A 21,877-nucleotide genomic window follows, 5' to 3' on the forward strand; every position below is an offset into this window, starting at 1 on the left:
GTCAAGTGAATTTTACTCATGTGATCTCCGGAGACTCCTTGTCCCACGTGTGTAAAGGTGACGAGTGTGTGCACCGTGTGGGTCTCTTAGGCTATATTTCACAGAATACTTATTCACTCGTTATGAAGAGCATAGTGAAGTGCTTATTTATATCTCTTTATGATTGCAATGTATTTTGTATCACAATTTATCTATGTGCTACTCTAGCAATGTTATTAAAGTAGTTTTATTCCTCCCGCACGGTGTAATGGTGACAGGTGTGTGCATCCGTGTTAGTACTTGGTTTATGCTATGATTATGATCTCTTGTAGATTATGAAGTTAATTATTGCTATGATAGTATTGATGTGTATTATTCCTCCTACATAGCATGAAGGTGACAGTGTGCATGCTATGCTAGTACTTGGTTTAGTCGAATTGATCTTTCATGCACTCCAAGGTTATTTAAATATGAACATTGAATTGTGGAGCTTGTTAACTCCGGCATTGAGGGTTCGTGTAATCCTACGCAATGTGTTCATCATCCAACAAGAGTGTAGAGTATGCATTTATCTATTCTGTTATGTGATCAATGTTGAGAGTGTCCACTAGCGAAAGTCTAATCCCTAGGCCTTGTTCCTAAATACTGCTATCGCTGCTTGTTTACTGTTTTACTGCGTTACTACTGCTGCAATACTACCACCATCAACTACACGCCAGCAAGCTATTTTCTGGCACCGTTGCTACTTATTCATACCACCTGTATTTCACTATCTCTTCGCCGAACTAGTACACCTATTTGGTGTGTTGGGGACACAAGAGACTTCTTGCTTTGTGGTTGCAGTGGTTGCATGAGAGGGATATCTTTGACCTCTTCCTCCCCGAGTTCGATAAACCTTGGGTGATCCACTTAAGGGAAAACTTGCTGCTGTTCTACAAACCTCTGCTCTTGGAGGCCCAACACTGTCTACAGGAAAAGGAGGGGGCGTAGACATCAGTGGCACACATTGCATCAGCCCCCCACCCCCCTCCATGGATCGTCTTATTAGTTTTTTAAAAAATAAAAATAAAAAAATCGTTTTAGCTGGCTATGTGTTATGTCCTCTAGTTGTTAGAAAAATTAACAAACATTAATTTTGATATTTTTTTTTGCAAAATGGCACCATGTTTTGATAAAACGGCTTTTCTGGTTGCATACGACCTCCGATGAAAAGTTTTCTCGTATCAAAATGTTAGGAGTTTTTTTCAACTTCTAGATTTCAGTAATATTTTTTAAATAAATTGCACCCTATGTTGGACAGCCCCAAATCCGGCTGCATGATCCAGTGGCTCCAGACATGTGTAAACAAACACACGATCTGTATGCTTCTTGTTCCTGCGTTCTGATTGGTCAAGGTTGTTTACTCTCTTCCAGCCGCACATCACTTATCTTGCCTTCTTCCTTCTCTCCTCCATCCTCCCTCACTTCTCTTCATCCATCTCCAGCAAGAGGCAACCTAGTCCGGCCATCTCCTCTGCCGGCCAGCTTACCTCCTCCGGCCATCTTCTCCACCGACTGACACCCCTCCTCCTACGGCCAGCTCCTCCACCGACTAGCACCCCTCCTCCTACGGCCAGCTCCTCCACCGACTAGCACCCCTCCTCCTCCCTTCTTCCTTCCTCCTCCTTCATCCTCTCCTCTCCTCTCCTTCCTCCTTCCACCTTGGTCCTCTCCTCCTTTCTCTCCTTCCTCCTCTTCTCTAGTGCCCCTGCTCACACCATTCTGCCTGAAGCCATCCTGCACACCATGTGGAGCTCACAAAGAATGAACTAGAGCATACCAAAATCAAAAAATCAAAAATTAAATTTTCAAAAACATAGTAGTGGCACACCAAAAATATAGGTAGGGTCACAAACCAGTGGGGGCACCATGGGTGTTCCATTACTAACTAGTGGGGGCACCAGTGGCGTGCTAGTAGTGTCGCACCACAGGTGCGCCACTGATGCCCAAAACAGGTGCGCCACTGGTAGAAGTTTTCCTACTAGTGAGGAGAACAATGATGAGGAACGCTAGCCAACACCAGATCTGGCCGAATAGATATACTGCTCTGATCTAATGGCATAGTACCAGTCTGCACCTGGGTAAACAACCTACAACTACTCCTATGCACAGAGGGAGGCTGGGCTCCTCTCCCCATCCTCTCCGTCCAGCAAGGCCATCGGAGAAGATGGGGACTCACAACGAGAGAGATGTTGAGAGACAAAGAGGAGAGGGGAAAGGAGCCGTGCTAAAACTGTTTAGAGCTCGTTTGGTATCCAGGAATTCGCCCCGGAATCGCGGAATTCATTTGGCAATTCCAAGAATATGTTGTTTGGCTGTCACGGAATCGTAGCGTCATTTCATTTGAAAATTCCGACCGAATCACCCAGTGCCTAAACACGATTCCCGTTCTCGACCCGTCATTTGTCTGGAAACCTGGCTATCGTGTCCTCCTCCCCGATCTCATCCGCCTCCTCCTCCTCGATCCCATCTGCCTCGCCGCCTCCATCCCTCCACCTCGCCGGCCTCCATCCCTCAATCTCGCTAGCCTCTCGCCTCTCCCCCTCCACCTCGCTACCTGGCTCCCTCCCTCCACCTGGCCGCCTCCCTCCCTCCACTTCTCATCTTCTTCTGATCATGATCCAGATGGCTGCCATCTCGCCGTGGAATTTCGTGCGGCCGCGTTTTCTCTCCGTTTCCCCGTCGACCTCCAGGTAACCTTCCCTCCCGTCTGATCTCTTCTTCTCCCAATCTCTCCCTTTCTTCTATGATTTAATATTTTCTATTAACCTAGCAGCCACGACAACTGGCTCCCAGCTTCTACCGAGGCAGCTGCCGAACTCCAGATCCGCGTCTCTGTCGATCAGTGTGAAGCCTTCCCTGTCCATCTCCAAGGTAGCCTCTCCTCTCAATATTTATTCATGCCACAGTTTATCTGCGCAGCTAGAACTACATGTGACGCGCTTCCTTGATTCTAGTTCTTTTTTCCTGGAAAGCATATACGACTGCACATGTGATAGAGAGTGGACCGTGAACATATGCCCACAAAGTCAAGTATCTACTGCTGCTCCTAAGTCAAGCAATACGGCAGAATGTCAGGATAGGCTAGCAGCAGAAAGTAGGAAGTGAATAAGCATGGCAGTGATAGGCTAGGCTAGCAGCAGCTAGTTTGATCAGTTCACGAGTAGTGTAAATAAGATCTTTTTGTATCAGTTTCAGCACACACCAAGTAGCAAGTGAATAAACCAGAAACGCAGCAAGCTTTCGCTGCACCAAAACTGCATGTGTCCATTCACATTTGGGTTCAGAGTTGTGTCCAAGTGATAATGAAGGAGAGGATTCATATAGATAAATGTGACATTCTTCTCTCTTTATCATTCTTTCAGTCCTCTTCAGTCCTTATTATTCAGGTCTTCGTGTTCCTAATTTTGTCTTTGTTATCGTGTTCCTCGGTAACTATACTGCATGTTCCCATGTGTGTGTGTACTGGTGTTTAACTTGTTAGTCGGTTACTTTTTTAATGCATGTTAATCCTGGGCTATAAGTGTGTTATAATATATTATTGCTTGTTGTTAAACCTGGCCTGAAGTTTATAGTTTGATGCAGTACTATATTTGCTAAATGATGGTGCGGCTTAACTTGGTTTATTTTTACACTCAACTAGTTTTGTACTATACTTATTGTAGATGGCTGATCTACCACTAGAGTTATATCATGAGAAGAGGAAGAAAAGGAAGCGGGCAGCAACAAGACATAACAACAAATGCGTTGGGTGTTTGTGACCGTAAAATGAAGTTTGTTTATGTCTTGGCTGGCTGGAAAGGTTCAGCGTCAGATTCACGAGTGTTGCGAGATGCAATGTTCTTTGTGACATACCAGGTTTGGAAGATGATCAACAGTTGGCAATATATGATGTTCTTGTTGCTGATGATCGCAAGCTCAAGCCTTTGATGGCACTGCCTGAATGAATGAAGAAAAAGTGGGTGCTCAAGCAGATAAACACATGATTCAGATCTGAATTTGTGATGTAGCAGCTGCCATTTGCAACTTGCTTAACTTATTGAAACTTTGGAACTTGTATTTCTTATCTTGATCAATCTATGTTTCATGGACTAGGACATGGCTTTATGTTTTGAATCATACTTTGGATGATAATCTATGTTTTAGTATCAGAATCTATGTTATGAGTTCAAAAAGTTATGAAAAATACTTGTTCCAGTTCATCTGATGCTCACATGGATGTGATAATGTAGCAATTCTATTTTGAATTCTAGAGTCATTTGCAAATTCATGTGGGAGCCAAACATGTGTGTGTTTTTGGAATCCAAATACAAATGAAATGAATTCCTGTAGTCATTTCATTTGGTACCAAACGAGCTCTTATATTGTTGATGATTATCATTATTGGGTTTGGTTTCAGCCGGGTATGGCATGGTCAATTGCTCTTTTAGGAGATAGACCGTGGAACTATTGGCAAAAAAGATAGATATGTCATTCATATTCTTAAAAAATGAATTTTCTGCATAGTTGCACAAGAAAAAGTCAGAATTCCACCATTTGATGCTTCGGGCATCCAATACCTCGGCGCCATCCAAGACGTTGACTCAATGGCATAATAGATCAACCTATATCTCCCACGTGATTTGCCCCGGCGATCGGTGCAAATATTGACGTTCCTTTACGTATAGTAATGAACTGTTTAGCATGGTAATTAATAATGTGGCAAGTTGTTACTACTAGTGAGTAGTAGTAGTAGTAGTAGTGTAGTGTGTAGCAGCTGGCACATGCACGAAGAAGAGACGACTGCCGAGAGGAAGAGAAATGGATGCCCAGTGGCTGTTGTTGCTCCTGCTCGTCCTCGCTGCCGGCGGTGGCGTTGTTCAAGTCCATGGCCAGCTCGATAACTTAGGTGAGCATATCCAGCATATATGTCATATTTTCATGGCACTACCTGCATATATGTCATTAGGCGCACACATAATATATAGGTTTCATAAGCATCGACTGCGGCCTACCGGAGAATGCAGCTGGGTACGTCGACAGCGGCACCAAGCTGCGTTTCACCTCTGACGCCGGCTTCATCAACTCCGGCACAAACCACAACATGTCGGCCGAGTATATCACGCCGTACATGGGGAGGAGCTGGCACAACGTTCGCAGCTTCGCCGTCGGCGCCCGGAATTGCTACACGCTCCGGTCCCTCGTGGCCGGGCTCAAGTACCTCATCCGGGCCACGTTCATGTACGGCAACTACGACGACCTCAACAGAGCACCAGTGTTCGACCTCCACCTAGGTGTCAACTACTGGACAAAGGTGAACATCTCCGATGCCAACACGCCAGAAATCTATGAGATCATCGCCGTCGTTCCGGGCGACTCCGCGCAGGTCTGCCTCGTGAATACCGGCTCCGGGACGCCGTTCATCTCCAGCCTGAGCCTGAGGCCCTTTAAGGACGGGCTCTACCCGATGGCCAACGCGACGCAGGGCCTTGTCCTTGTCTCCAGGGTTAACTTTGGCCCGTCTGACGGCGTGGTCGTCCGGTTTCCTGACGATCCGCATGACCGTATATGGATGCCGCTGAGCAAGCCGACGGAATGGTCGGAGATCTCGACGACGAAGAAGGTCCAGAACATGAACGCTGACAGCTTCGAAGCGCCGTCCGCCGTGATGCAGACCGCCATCACACCCATCAACGCCACAAGCCCCATCGAGTTCTCTTGGGATGCTCAACCCAACGTCAACGATCCATCGCCAGGGTACGTCTCATACTCCAGTAAAGATGGTTGCGTGTAGGAGATTCCTTCAGGAAAAAAAAGTGTCACTCATATCCAAGTGACTCAGTTCTTAATTACTTCTTAGACGACTTTCTCGTTCATAAGCACCGCATCAGTTCTTTACGAATATTATAATTCTTAGTATCCTTCTACCTCCGTTCAAAATAAGTGTCGTCATTATGTGTCTAGATATATTCTAAGAGAAAAACCCCAATTTAGTCTATGAGAAGTTGCCCTAGATGTGTGTTTTGGTCAAAAACTTGCAAATCATGAATTCTGGGTCACTAAGTTGCCCCGCGTGAGTGTTTTGGTTACTCTGTTACGGCGACCGTTAATTTTCTGATGTTGCCAATTGTTTTTTTTACAAATTGTCCCTTGAAATTTTGTTTTTTTCTATTTTTCTAGCCCTTATTTTGAATTTTTATGAGGCAATAACTTGCAAAAAATTAATTGGCAACATCAACAAACTAGCAGTGACCGTGTTACCAAAACAGTCGCATGGACAATTTCTTGACCCACAATTCACAATTTGCAAGTTCTTGACCAATGTGCACACCCATGGCAACTTCATAGACTAAATTGGAGATTTTCTCATATTTTAATGTGTAGATACAACCGTATGTACAAAAAAATACTACACTTATTTTAAAACACGGAGATTGCCAAGATCAAAGATGAGGCTCGGGCTTGGTGCTTGGCCGGCGCTAAGGATTTGTGCAATATAATACCGGGAGAGTAGGCTTTTGTTAAAGTCCTAGGGCTTGTCCTAGGCATTTGTTATGGAATTCTAAACTTCTTCTCTATTAATGAAAATGGCAAATCTTTTGCCTCGTTTCAAAAAAAAAAAAACACGGAGATTGAGTCTTACTTGGCAATATTAATTTCTTGGCAGGAGATAAAGCGAACCAAATTAAAAACTATTTAGCATGAAAACCCGCCTGATTAAGAAAACGGCCTGAAAACGATCTCATTTTTGGGTGACCTATCTAATCCTTTGGTGTACAATGATAGGTGATGCATGGTAGTTCTTTTAGGAAACCGACTGTTCTGAGTGAACAGAATCTGTAGCCTAGAAGAATACTCCCTCGATTTGGAATTACTTTTCATTTTAGGTTTGGACAAAGTCAAAACTTTGATCAAATATTTAAGATAAAAATTATCAACTTCTACAATGTAAAATATATTACTTCCACCTGTTTCAAATTGATTGTCACAGATTCGTCTATATGCACAAATATAAACACGTTTTAATGTATGGATGTGAATCTAGACGAATTTGTGATATCTAATTCGGGACAGACGTAGTATATTGTAATTGTCATGCATAAATTATATTTTTATATTATATACATTTGATATTATGGGTACTGATTTTTTTGTCAAACTTTGTAAAATTTGATATTGACTAAGCCAAAAACACTAAATAAATAAAATCGTAGGGAGTTATCTAGAACAAATCAATAACTATACATCTCAGGACCTAACTAGAAGGTGCTCCACTTTGTTAACAACACGATTAACGTGGCCCCGCTTGGCATCAAACTAATTTTGATTATTCAGAGAACACTTCAGTTTCTAAAATTAATTATTATTCAATAATTTAAGGTGTCTGGATCCAATAATTATTGTGGTTTTAAAACTCAACTATTGGATTTTTTAAGTTTTTTTCGAGAGGGGATCCCCGGCCTCTGCATCAATAGATTCACACAACCGTTTTATTTATTGCATAGTTCAAAATATTCAAGTCAATTACAATCACAAATTAAGCTATCTATCTGTAATTCTGCTAGTATGACTTCATGAGCTGGTTGCAGCCAGTAGCCATAATCTCCCACTGACAAATGATTTTTTAAGTATTCAATAAAAAGGCTCGACCCTGTTTTTTCTAGAGTTGAGAAAGGTGTAAAACTGAAGAATTGCTTTGTAGGGCAATAAAATACTATGGTATTGATATACTTCAGTTTTAAAAAAACTTTATTACCAAACTAGAGCTTAGTCGCCATCCACCCGAGAAGATGGCCGTCACCGAGCCGAAGGAGAATCCGTCCATTACCGCAGACTAGGGCAAACTTGTGATGGTAGTTACTTCCTTCTGTACCAATATAAAATGTTCTATAAGTACCTAAAACTATTTTTTTTTTTGGAATTTGAATTTAAGCATATGATTGAGTGCATGAGCCATGTGTTAGCTAAGATACATCGTTGGAGGGGCGGAGCTACCCGGCTGTAGCACCGGTTCAGCAGAGTTAACCGAGGGAGTGAACACTGGGATTTCAGCCAAAGTGCAGCCCGTCTGCAGAACTGCCAGACATGTTGCAGTAGTAGCGTAGTACCTGGCCCAGTTATGAGCTTGCTCGACATGGATGCCTCAGAATGTTTTTCCTTATCAACACATACGGGGACTGATTAACTTATTAGCGCGTCTTGAATAAATTAAATTGCATATGCAGGTACATCTGTGTCTTGCACCTGTCGGAGCTACAGATCCTCTCTGGCAATGCCGTGCGGCAGTTCTACATCACAGTGAACGGCGAATTCTGGGATCCACGGGGCTTCACTCCCCAGTACCTATACACCAACGCTGCCTACAACACCGACCCCAACCACCAGTTCCACCAGTACAATGTCTCGCTGAACGCCACCGCCAACTCCACGCTCCCGCCCATTCTCAATGCCCTTGAGGTCTTCTCCGTCTTGAGTACCATCGGCATAACCACGGCCCCTACAGACGGTAAGTGAGCCCTCAGGAAAAATAGAAATGAAGCAAATGAATCTCATCTGACATAATTTTTGCGGCTGCTGAGAGATGCAAACAGTTTCTGCTATGACGGCGGTGAGAGACAAGTACCAGCTGGTGAAGGACTGGATGGGGGATCCTTGCTTGCCCAAGAATTTCGCGTGGAAAGGATTAGGTTGCAGCTATGCTGTTTCAAGCCCAGCAACTGTAACTGGCTTGTGGGTTACATGTTTATATATGATTCTTTTTCGTTTGACGTTAAAAGTAGCACTAATGGTATCTTGAATCATCTAAGCTGATGTTGTACATTATGTTTCAGGAACCTATCTTCCAGTGGTCTCAGTGGCAACATATCACCTTTCTTTAGCAGTCTCAAAGGTTTACAATACTTGTAAGTTAATTGTGAGCCATTCTTCATAACTACTTTCCTTTAGTCTGACACTTTACTGATTTGCAGGGATTTGTCACGCAATAATCTGACGGGCACAATTCCTAACAACCTATCGCAGTTGGCTGCGCTCACACTTATGTAAGTATCCGAGAGATATTTTTCACATCAATTCTCTAACACATACATAAGTTAGATTGACGTGGAAAACTACTTCCGTTCTTTCAGAGATTTGACAGGGAATAACCTGAGCGGATCAATTCCTTCTGGGCTTCTAAAGAGAATTCAAGATGGCTCTCTAACACTTAGGTTAGTATATGATAAACATCCCCACTTTCCTAGAGTCAGAACTTTCAAATTATACAAATAATAAAGATTGATCAATACAATTTACTCATCTTTATCCTTTGTTTTGTTAGATACGGTAACAACCCAAATATCTGCAGCGATGGCAACTCTTGTCAGATTCTAGAAAAGAAGAAAAGCTCTATGGTTGCCATCTATGTTACTGTTCCAATAGTTGCACTGATGGTGATTGTGCTTTTAGTAGTACTGCTCATGTGCATGCGGAGAAAGCAACGTGAGAGACTATGCAAAATACAAATTTGTACTCACCAATGCCAGTATGAAGTGCTTACTAACACTAGGTTGGGTGATTGGTTTCTAAAGGAGCGACAAGCAAACATTTGATGCCGCGGAACAGGAGGAGTAGCATGCCCACATCGCTGCAGGTCAACAATCGCCGGTTCACATACAACGAATTAGTGGTCGTAACGAGCGGTTTCCAGCGAGTGATTGGCCAGGGAGGTTTTGGGAAAGTCTACGATGGCTTCTTGGAAGATGGCACCCAAGTGGCTGTGAAACTGCGGTCTGAATCTTCAGATCAAGGTGTAGCCGAATTCTTGGCAGAGGTGTGATATACTTAATACTTAAGTGTCACTGATTCCCTAACGAACAAGTTTCTGGATCCATTTTGATAATGCAGTGATCTTGTTGGGTAAGTGCAGGCTCAGATCTTGGCTAAGATCCATCATAAGAATCTTGTCTCCTTGATTGGCTACTGCAAGGACAGGGAGTACATGGCTCTTGTATATGAGTACATGTATGAAGGAGCCCTACATGAACATCTTAGAGGTATGCAAAGTACTCAAATAGTCGAACTTCATGAATATTTAATTTATATATGTAGAGGTAGGAACCAACTGACAATAAAATGAGAGCATGCTTTTCATATGATGATATTTGTAGCGAGAGAAAACACTTTAAGGTGTTTAACCTGGACGCAAAGACTCCGTATAGCGTTGGAATCCGCGCAAGGTTAGTTTTTGAATCATGTTGTAACATAATCACATATTGAGAAGGGGATGTGGTCGAGAATATGATGTCGATGCATGCAGGGCTTGAGTATCTACACAAGGGGTGCAGCCCACCCCTTATTCACAGGGATGTGAAGACGTCTAACATCCTGCTGAATGCAAACTTGGAGGCGAAGATTGCCGATTTTGGCCTACTCAAGGCTTTCAGTAGTAACTATGATACCCATGTGTCCACAGGAAGGGTGGTTGGAACTCCTGGTTACCTTGCCCCAGAGTAAGTGTATTGCTTTAACCAAAGTTTTAAATAGTGGGCTAGCTATTTCGAGGCATCTTTTTTCAGCCGACACAAAAGCTACAACAAACACGACTTCATGCTCCACCGGAGCCATCGTGTGTAGCACCTGCTGACGGCAGGCATGCCTCCACTGAAACGTTGTGTAGCACCTGCCGGAAACAAGCTCGACTTGACGCCTTCGACATAAACACCGCACTTAGCACCTGTCGAGGTGTGGAGGGTGCATCATGTACCACCGCCGGTCTCTAAAGGCGGACGTGAGGCACGACAGTAGACTAGGGTTTTATATTTCTAGTTTTTTCGCCCCTATGTAAATTACTTCGTATCAAGTAAAATTATCACCAATTTTTTTTTTTTTTTTGCGACAGGCCGCTGGGTCTACCCCGCACCCAAATAGACATATCAGCCAAAGCGGCCAATTTCGTGTCCAAGGCCCGATCCAAAAAGGCACCAACGGATGTTTTTGTTGTCCGTTTTGCTTTGGATCGCTGGTGATGCCCTAACATCAAAGATCCAGGGCTGCTGACCCAAGTGTTGAACTCCTGTGCCGCCAAAGGGTGTCGTCGAGGGAAGCAGATCATTGCCAGACCACCGCCGCGTGTTGGCTGCTGACTACCGAGTTGCCACGGAGTAGCAGCCGCTTACAACCAACACTATCCCTCAGTAAGCCATTGCAGTCTATGCTCTATAGGCTCGTTGGCCTGAAAAAACTTACCGCCAAAATGCCGGCAACAGCTCATGCCAGATTGGCGACCTCCCCACAGAAAGTAGAAGTGGAAGCCGCCACTCCACCCTATCTCGCCGAGCAGGAAGAGACATGCTGACACTGCTGCATTTGGTGGATGGCCAAGGACCGCCAACCATGTGAGGTTCTTTCCCTAGATCTCACTCCTTTGGGGAGTTGCTCGCATAAGGGGACAACCCGCCACCGCTGTTTGCCACTGGGCTTAGCATGCCGGTTTTGTCCGGCAGCAACGGCGCGGTTGGCATAGCAGGGGAGGGGGTGGTGGCGGGGTGGGCTAGGGCTACTGATTTAGGTACATCTGTCATCTGTGATTAGGAAATCCCCATGTCCATGGGGCAAAATGGTTTTATGTCAATTTTCTCCACATTCATACAAACTTCGTTTCCAATGAAGATGTTTTTAAAAAGTCAAGCTGCATGATTGCTGAAATTTTGACACTAGACCTTCTAATGCCTTTCTATGCTTTTATAGGTACCAAGCTACACACCAACTCACCAATAAGACTGATGTGTTCAGCTATGGCGTAGTACTACTAGAGATAGTCACAGGGCAACCACACATACCGAATGACCCTGAGCCGACGGGCATCGTCCTGTGGGTGAGGCGGCGCCTCGTCAGTGGTAACATCGAGGGCATTGTTGATGCACGCATGTGCGGCGATCACGACGTCAACAGCGTCTGGAAAGTTACAGACACCGCGCTCAAGTGCACCTCCCAAACTCCTGAGGAGCGACCCTCCATGACCGACGTGGTAGCGCTGCTCAAGGAGTGCCTTGAGCTCGAAGCTGCGCGCGTCGTCTCTAATGCAGGGTATTACACGGCCGAAAGCGGTGTCAGCCCGAACAGCAGCATCATTTGAGTTGGAGCATTTGGACAGGGTGCCAACATCGTCTACTAGTCCAGCTGTAACGTGAGGAGATTGGACGGAACTGAAAATGTCCCTTTGTACTCAGATTCTCAGAATAGTAGTAATAAGAATGTGAGATATCCAGATTTTTTGCAATTTTGAACATGGCTTAATGAGGATGAAGATTCCCAGTAGTTCAATGAACTCTGCAGCATCACTGTTTATTACCACTTCGATTCGAATGATGTGGGCGCGGGCGTGTTCACTGTGAAAGTGCGATTTAGCTGAAAATACAACAAGATACTCATTCACTGTGAAATAGAAAATTTCCGGTTGCTTGATTCAATGCTGATTTCGCCTTATTTGTAGGTGGTGCTTTTCCTGACTGTTTGTGGGTGGTGGTTTTCCTGAGTGATTATAGTGGAATATTGCCCCTTGGCAAAACTGGTTCGTAATCCATGAAAGTCAGAAGAACGGAGGACCTCAATCGACCAGTTCGTGCGCCCCTTTCAACATAAAAAATGGCCATGAGACCAGTTCGAAGGCAATGTCAACTCTTCGCCCAGTCCCAGCTCATATTTTTTAGTTTTGTTGAGCCGATCAAAAGTCGTGTGGGGCAAGTACGGCAGTAGCAGGCAAAGAGGCGACGATCGTACCTCGCCGTACCTGGTGCCCGCGGCGGACGTTAAGCTCAGACGCACGCCGCTGAAAATATCCTTAGATTAAGGCTACCCAGGTTGTCTTTCTTTTATAAGTTGATGAAGGTGCGCATGTCAAACAAACATATCCTTGCGTGTGCAATGAAGCAATTAACACGGGGACCAATGTCGGCCACGCCGTGGCTGCTGCTTCTCTGTCTCGCTGGCGCCGCCGGTGGAGGCGTGCTGCAAGTTCGCGCCCAGCCTGACAACAAAGGTATGCGTTCGCACCTAATCACCAAGGCGATCAAACGTAATTGAATCGATCGATCATGTGATTCATGTGCCGTTTGCGCTGCAGGATTCATAACCATAGACTGCGGCCTCGAGGGGGAGTCGGGCTACGAGGGCGAGACAACCAAGCTCTCCTACGCCCCGGACAACGGCGAGTTTACCGACGACGCCGGCACCTGCCACAACATCTCGGCCGAGAATATCACGCCGTCGATGGGCACGACCTGGTACAACGTGCGCAGCTTCCCCGCCGGCGCCCGGAACTGCTACACGCTCCGCTCCCTCGTGCCCGGGCTCAAGTACCTCGTCCGCGCCAGTTTCATGTACGGCAACTACGACGGCCTCAACCGGCTGCCTATCTTCGACCTCCACATCGGCGTCAACTACTGGCACACGGTAAACATCTCAAGTCCAGAAGCGGCGAAGAACGTGGAGGCCATCCTGGTGGTGCCGGACGACTTCGTGCAGGTCTGCCTGATCAACACCGGCGCCGGGACGCCATTCATCTCTGGGCTGGATCTGAGGCCGCTCAAAAACACGATCTATCCGCAGGCGACCAAGGCGCAGGGGCTTGTTCTGTTAGCCAGGTTCAACTTCGGCCCGACCGACAAATATGATGTCATCAGGTGAGCAGAACATCACAAGATTATCCCTCTACTATCACCTCTTTTCTCTCTCCAAAAGGTCTTTTTTGGATAAAGGATGTTTTATTACTTTTTGATAAGTAATTACATCCAGCCTCTGCATAACCAGGATGCACACAGCCGTTTATGAGTCTTAAGTCCAAAAAAATGTCAAACTAAAAAAGAAACTAGGCGGAATACATATCGGAACGATGAATCATATAACGCCTAAGGTGTGGGTGGAGCTTCAATCCGTAGACTATGCTGCCACCCATGTAGGGAAAAAGTATCCCTCGCCGTAGCCTCCAACCGTATACAGACCTCCGTAAATAGGTCTCGGTTCTCCATGCGCTGAAGAGGTAACCACAAACGGAGAATACATGTACATCTGTAGATGACCTGCAACAAAGAGCAATTTTTATCATTAAAAATCTTGTCATTTCTACTCAGCCAACGCGCCCAGATAACTGCTAGCGCCCCCACCCTAAGAAGCAACTTGAACCTTAAATCTATACCATGAAGCCAATTGCCAAAGACATTGGCCACACTAGTCGGAGGATATAAGGTAGATGCTACTTGGATGACAGATCAAATAGATCTCGCGAACTGGCACTGGAAGAAAAGGTGTTTAATAGTTTCATCATGATGACAAAAAACACATCGCTTACTTCGGTGCCAATTACGCTTAACAAGATTGTCTTTGGTGAGGATGACACCTCGACGAAGATACCATCCAAATATTTTTTATTTTTAATGGTATATTCATCTTCCAAATTTTCTTATTATTATCAACTGGTAAATCATAATGAAGTATGATGTTGTATAAAGATTTGACCGAGAAAGAGCCATCTACATGTAAATTCCACCTAAATTCATCTGGTTCAGGTGATAGATTAATATCCCCCAGCCTTTGAATTAAGGCATTCCACGCCAATAGCCTTTGTCCTAGCAAAACTCGCCTGAACGTCATATTCGGTGGAGAGGTAGCCATTACTGTAGCAATGGTATCTCCTTTGCGATGAACGATACTATACAACGCAAGATACTGTTCACTTAGGGGTGCATTGTCTAACCAAGCATCTTCCCAGAACCGTATCTGTGCTCCATTCTTAATTGAGAAAGTTCGATGGCGAAAAAAGACATTTTTTGTCGCCATTAGGCCAGCCCAGAAGTGAGAATCCCCAGGTTTTCAAACCACTTGGGATAACGTCTTGGAGCAGATATATTTTCTCCGAAGCATAGTTTGCCAAATCTTATCCTCGGTAAGGAGCTTAAAAAGCCATTTACCCAGTAGAGCTGAATTCTTGACCTCCAGGTTATGAACTCCAAGCTCGCCTTGATCTTTGGGACTACAAACTATACTCCATTTAACCAGTCGATATTTCTTTTTCTCGCTGTCCCCTTGCCAAAAGAATCTGGATCGATAATAATCGAGTTTATGCAGAATTCCTTTTGGCAATAGAAAGAAAGATTACATATACAGTACCATATTTGTCAGTACCGAATTAATGAGTACCAATCTTCCTCCCAGGGACAGCAATTTACCTTTCCAACTACTAAGACGCTTCTGTAATCTTTCTTCCACTATTTTCCATTCAGCAATCGTAAGTCTCCGATAATGAATCGAAATACCCAAATAGCGAATAGGAAATTGGCCTTGCCCACAACCAAACAACTCTGTATAAAGAGCTGTATCATCTTGGGCATCAACGAAATAGAACAATTCACTTTTATGGAAATTGATTTTCAATCCCGACAACTGCTTAAAAACCGCCAAAATTAATTTTAGGTTGTGAGCTTTTTCGAGATCGTGATCCATAAACAGAATTGTATTGTCAGAATATTGAAGGATAGATAAACCACCATCAACCAGATGTGGAATCACACCTTCAATCTGACCATCAGACTTGGCCCGCTCTATGAGTATAGTCAGCATATCCGCCACAATGTTGAATAACATTGGTGATAACGGATCCCCTTAGCGTAACCCTTTTCGTGTTTGGAAATAATGGCCGGTGTCATCATTAACCCGAATTGCCACACTACCTCCATACACGAAATCATTTATTAAAGCGCTCCATTCAGGAGAAAAACCTTTCATCCTGAGTGCCTGTTGAAGGAAAGACCACTTGACCTTGTCATAAGCCTTTTCGAAATCTAATTTTAAAATAACCCCATTTAATTTCTTAGTATGCATCTCATGTACCGTCTCATGCAAAACCGCCACTCCATCAAGGATATTTCTTCCTTGCATGAAAGCGGTTTGTGATGGCTGAACGACATGATCCGCAACCGTATTAAGTCTAATGGTGGCCACTTTCGTGAAAATCTTGAAACTTACGTTTAAAAGGCAAATAGGTCTATATTGTTGAATCCTTTCTGCCTCATTAACTTTCGGTAACAAGATTACTTCACCAAAATTTAGACGAAATAATTCTAGTTGTCCTATATGCAGAGCACTCGAACAAATCTAGAAGATCCGCTTTAATAGTATCCCAGAAAGTTTGATAAAACTCCGCTGGAAAACCATCGGGACCCGGTGCTTTGTTGCATTCCATTTGGAAAATAGCCTTCTGCACTTCTTCCTCAGAATAAGGTGCAGTTAGTAAGCCATTTTCTTCTAAAAAAACTTGGGGTATATCAGCTGTTAAGTCCTCATTTAGAGAAAATAAACTTTCATCCGGAGGACCAAACAAGCCTTTATAATAATTAGTAATGTAAGATTTGAGTTGCTCATGGCCTTCAATTAACCCTTCATCTTGAGTAAGAGAGTGAATACGTTTTTTCCGATGTCTCCCATTGGCTATGCCATGGAAATATCGTGTATTTGAGTCTCCTTCCAAAATGAATTGGGCTTTGGAACGTTGATACCATTTGAGTTCCTCTTCGCGAAGGAGACTCACCATCTGCGCATTGGACTGATTCTTAAGTTCAATCTCATGCGGAGACAACGGTCTTACCTCAGCAACCGCCTCTAGCTCATCAATCAAAGTTGATAAGCGAGCCTTCTCTTTCTTAAGAATGTCAGTCATATGGGCAGCTCAACCAGAGAGATGTCTGCGCATTGCACACATCTTATTATTCCATCTCAAGATTGGAGTGCTACCACGAACTGGCCTTTCCCAAACCGTCTTAGCCATCTCATGGAACCCTTCTCTCTGTAGCTAGCCAAGTTCAAATTTGAAAGACCGCTTACAAACAGGTCGTGGATTTCCAGTAGTTAGGAGGATGGGAGCATGGTCAGACAATTTTTCAATACGTTCTAGTGCACGGATAGACACCATAGGGTATTTATCTTTCCATTCGGTATCCATCAACACGCGATCTAGCTTTTCGTATGTGGGTTCAGGCAAGCTGTTGGCCCAAGTAAACTGTCGACCGGACATAAACACCTCTCTTAAATCAAGGCTATCAATGACAGCATTAAACAAGAAAGGCCAATGTCCATCAAAAAGATCTTTACTTTTTTCATGAGGAAATCTTAGTAAATTAAATCTCCACCGATCAAAATCGGGTAGGGATTATCTTTAGTAAGATTTACCAACTCACGTAAAAAGTCATCCTTAAAAGCGTCTTGGGCGGCACCATAGTGAATGGATGGAGTACTATCCTCAAAAGGGAACGAAAGTCTGAATAAACGGATTACAACCTTCACTCATGTCTATATTGTGTCTGTGGCACGAGCATTTTTATACTAACCAGAAACGGTATTGATTTGATCAGGTATCCCCATGATCCACACGACAGATTCTGGTTCCCTTGGGTAAACTCAGTACTATGGAGAGAGATGTCAACGATGAGGAAGGTGCATAACATGAACCCAGATTTCTTTGAGGCCCCGCCCGCGGTGTTGCGGACAGCGATCAGCCCACGGAATGACATACAAATACAATTCTCCTGGGAGCCCCAGCCCCAGCCCAACGACCCGTCGCCAGCATATTTCATCATCATGCACTTCACTGAGCTACAGCTCCTCCCAGCCAATGCTACGCGCGAGTTCTACATCAACCTCAACGGCGATTTGTGGGACCGAGACGCTGTCACGCCAGCGTACCTCTATAGCGGCGTTTACTACAATACCTTCGCCTCCCGGAAGAGCCAGTACAACATCACAATCAATGCCACTGCCAACTCGACGCTACCACCGATCATCAACGCTGTTGAGGTGTTCTCCGTCATCCCGACCACCAACATTGCCACGGACTCCGAGGATGGTAGGCATATGGACAGTTGGACATACACAAATTATGTAGATAGACAAGAAAACAAGCACACACTTAAATATTTGTCTATTTATAGGTAGCTCGAATTTCAATTTACAGACCCCACTAACATTTCTAAACCTTCAGGTCAACATTCAACCAACATCTCATCTCAAATCACTCCAAATATAGCCTACTAACAAAAATTGCACAACCATTTTACTAAACTTGCATGCCTTCAAAGAGTGCATGTTTCTGAAAAGACTAAGTTAACTATATAATAATTAGCATAAGTCGTTGAAAAATTGAGTGCTACTAACTGCAGTGGCCGCTATCATGGCGATCAAGGAGAAGTATCAGGTGCGTAGAAACTGGATGGGTGACCCTTGCGGTCCTGGGACTGTTATGGTGTGGGACACTTTGACATGTAACTACACCATTGCAGGGCCTCCAAGGATTAGAAGAGTGTAAGAATTTCAATTATGTACGAGCATTATGTTACTAAACTTGGCATATCAAATGGAGAAGAGGGTGTGAGATTGCTACTATGGAGTGAAACTGACCATTGAATACTTGCTCTATGTAGAGACCTATCCTCCAGTGGTCTGAACGGTGATATATCATATTCTTTCGCCGATCTTAAAGCTGTCCAATACTTGTATGTCTTGAGTTATGGATCAATTTTAACGTATATTATTGTAGTTTTTCCTGAAAGTTTGATAAGAAAATGTGCCATAACTCGCAGAAATCTATCAACCAATAACTTGGTAGGCTCAATTCCAGATGCTCTTTCACAATTAAGTTCGCTGACAGTTCTGTAAGCTGGACAACCTTAATGAAAATATATTCATTCCCATGTTATATTAAGTCATGTTAATAGGGGTACTATTTTTTTCTACAGAGATTTGTCCGGCAACCAACTTAGTGGATCTATCCCCTCTGGACTTCTCAGGAGAATCCAGGATGGTTCTCTGAATCTAAGGTGTTCTTCTTTCGTTTAATTCTGGTCTAATCTAACATGATATTTCATGAATTTAATTCACTATTTTTTTCTACATATTATTTTAGATATGACAACAATCGAGACATTTGCACCAACAACAATTCATGTAAGCCCATTAAAACAAAGAGCAGGTTGGCCATGTACATTGCTATACCTGCAGTTGTGATAGTGTTGATAGCAGTGGTAGCACTAATCTTTCGCTTTATAAGACGAAAGAAACAAGGTAAGGTATCGGTAAGAAACAAACGACCGATCGTTTTATGGATCAGTAAGCCCTGCTAATTCTAGTTGTGCCATTTTTACCTATGAAGGATCATTAAACAGCTCTGTGAAGCCCCAGAACAATAAAATGACGAGCTATGCACCAGGAAACGATGTCTACACGGACAATTCACTGCAACTTGAGAATCGCCGGTTCACATATGAGGAGCTCGAGATGATTACAAACAACTTCGAGAAAGTGCTAGGCCAGGGAGGGTTTGCAAAAGTCTACAACGGTTTCTTGGAGGACGGTAGCCAGGTTGCAGTGAAGTTGTTGTCTAATTCTTCTATTGAAGGTGTGAGCGAGTTCCTCGCAGAGGTAGAATTTCGTTCTTTGACTAGACTTGAAGTTTGCGTTGAGAAGTTTCAGCGTGAAATTTCATATGTTATGAACATTTTTCCAGGCTCAGATTTTGACCCGCATTCATCACAAGAATCTTGTCTCTTTGATTGGCTATTGCAAAGATGGGGATTGCATGGCACTTGTCTATGAATACATGTCAGAAGGTACCCTGCAGGAACATATTGAAGGTGTGTAAGTTTTCACCTGTTTGATGTCAGATTTTTGCGTTTCATAGAACAAAAATTGACAAAATATCGACCTATTAATAGGAAGAAAATACCATGGAGGATGTTTACCCTGGAAACAGAGGCTCCGAATCGCACTTGAATCTGCTCATGGTATGCATCTCAATGCAGAGTCTGGTGTTGCTAAATATTCTATGTTGCGAATAATCTAATAAAAAAAGCCGTGTGCATCCCTTGGATGCAGAAGCTGGGGCGATTTTTCCCCATTTCAAAAAAAAAGTTTCAACATGATCATTGGCTGGTATGGTTGTCTGTAGGGCTAGAGTATTTGCACAAGGGTTGCAACCCGCCTCTGATTCACAGGGATGTGAAGGCCACAAACATCCTCTTAAATACGATGATGGAGGCCAAGATTTCCGACTTCGGCTTGTCTAAGGCTTTCAAAGGTGGCAGCCAGCACGTGTCCACGGAAAAGGTCGTCGGCACGCCCGGGTACGTCGATCCTGAGTACCATGCCACAATGCAACTGACGGCCAAGAGCGATATCTACAGCTTCGGTGTCGTGCTTTTGGAGCTGGTTACAGGGAAGCCTGCCATACTACGAGAGCCGGAGGCAGCACCCATCGGCATCATTCAGTGGGCGCGGCAACGTATGGCGCGGGGCAACATTGAAAGTGTCGTGGATGCACGCATGGGTGGCATTTACGATGTCAACAGCGTTTGGAAGGTGGTGGAAATCGCGCTTAAGTGCAGCGCGTATGCATCGATACAACGACCTACCATGACCAATGTTGTGGTACAACTGCAAGAGTGCATCGAGCTCGAGGAGGGACCTGCCGATGAAGACGTGAACAGCAGTTTCTACACTGGTGATAGAAGTGACAACCCAAACTTGAGTTATGATGAGTACGTCTCTGATCAGTCCACCAATATGAGTCAGAGCAAAATTTCATTTCCAATGAAGCATGATGTTAAGGGGGTGGCTGCAATGCCAACCGGTCCTACTGCACGTTGAAGACTTCTTTGTTTGGCGTAAATGTAGCTCAATTTTCTACATATATGTATTTTTCTATTTTGAAGGGATTGTGATGTCATATTCAAACATCTTGGTTTTACATAAGTGAGTGTAAATTTATTAAAAACACAGACTGGGAGTGTGAATTCTCTAAATTTTGAAATAGTACCTTGACATCGATGTCTATTTTTGCACACTTAGCTCTCTCTCCTATTGGTTTGTTAATAACTCGCAAAATAGGTCCTTCCTATTTTATAAAGCTTATATCATGTTTCATTATAGTGGGTTATTGAATATTATTTTCTCCATAAAAAGAAGTTTAGTGACTACTAGATACAAAAATGTGTATACTAGTTGGGTGAAACTACTATCCTTAGAGCAAGTACAATAAAGTCTAGTCAGCTGACTATAAGATATTAAATAATATATTTTAGATGACTTGGAGGAGAGAGAAGGGGAGAGAGAAGGGAGGTGGGCTCTTATGTAATAGCCAGCTCTTGCACGTGCTCCTAGGTACTTTGTGAGAGTGAAATGTGGGTCATATGTTAGTAAAGTAGTTCATTCTTATAGCCAACTATTGTACATGTTAGCTATATGGTGACTACAAATGACATGGCATCTTGTTATAGCCAGCAGTTGGCTATATTATTGAAATTGCTCTTAGATTTGTCCTCCAAATACTCTCATTATCACTTTTAATATTTTTATTGTATTTTTCACATGATGAATAATCACATTTTGATATTGAAGAATGTATCCAAACATCACATATTTACAACTAGAGCAGGTAGCACTGGTTTTCTCTGAGAAAGGTGGAGAAGAGCTTAGGGTTTTCGTTGTCAATTACTCCCTCAATCCAAAATTGTAAGGTGTAATTTGTTGAGAATGTTCATATGCACATGGGTCACCACGTCCAGTCGACAACATCACATTAAGTGTGGGGTTCCCTAAGATCAAGGCTAGAAAATTCCAGATCTCCTTCTAACATAAGCCTAACATAGAGCTCGAGAGCCTACAGCGATAAAATCGATAACACAACAGTCACTCTAAGACTCGAATAAGTAATACAAGCTCATAATAGCGCAAAGAACCAAGGTATTATAAGTAGAGGTCACTGACCTAACATTACATCAATCAGTGAAAGCCAAGTTATGATATTCAAGATAGCAAGATAGAAAAAAAAGGCCCGGGAGGCTAGGAGCATAACGGAGAT

General features: G+C 43.7%; 2 protein-coding genes across 2 annotated transcripts; both read left to right on the forward strand.

The window, feature by feature from the left end:
- Positions 1–4,818: 4,818 nt before the first annotated feature.
- Positions 4,819–12,112, forward strand: LOC124648426 (probable LRR receptor-like protein kinase At1g51890). Its single transcript, XM_047188196.1, has 13 exons — positions 4,819–4,906; positions 4,986–5,754; positions 8,223–8,503; positions 8,589–8,727; positions 8,829–8,900; positions 8,967–9,038; positions 9,126–9,206; positions 9,317–9,477; positions 9,567–9,808; positions 9,905–10,031; positions 10,146–10,214; positions 10,295–10,487; positions 11,725–12,112. The coding sequence occupies exons 1-13, from the start codon at positions 4,819–4,821 to the stop codon at positions 12,110–12,112; spliced, it is 2,682 nt and encodes an 893-aa protein (XP_047044152.1).
- Positions 12,113–12,909: 797 nt separating this feature from the next.
- On the forward strand, positions 12,910–20,664 carry LOC124649820 (putative leucine-rich repeat receptor-like protein kinase At2g19210). Its single transcript, XM_047189389.1, has 12 exons — positions 12,910–13,015; positions 13,100–13,658; positions 17,379–17,869; positions 18,183–18,324; positions 18,444–18,515; positions 18,603–18,674; positions 18,759–18,839; positions 18,926–19,107; positions 19,184–19,440; positions 19,526–19,652; positions 19,734–19,802; positions 19,967–20,664. The coding sequence occupies exons 1-12, from the start codon at positions 12,925–12,927 to the stop codon at positions 20,662–20,664; spliced, it is 2,841 nt and encodes a 946-aa protein (XP_047045345.1). The 5' UTR covers positions 12,910–12,924.
- Positions 20,665–21,877: the final 1,213 nt, after the last annotated feature.

This window comes from Lolium rigidum, chromosome 4, assembly GCF_022539505.1.
Source record: "Lolium rigidum isolate FL_2022 chromosome 4, APGP_CSIRO_Lrig_0.1, whole genome shotgun sequence".
Lineage (NCBI taxonomy): Eukaryota > Viridiplantae > Streptophyta > Magnoliopsida > Poales > Poaceae > Lolium > Lolium rigidum.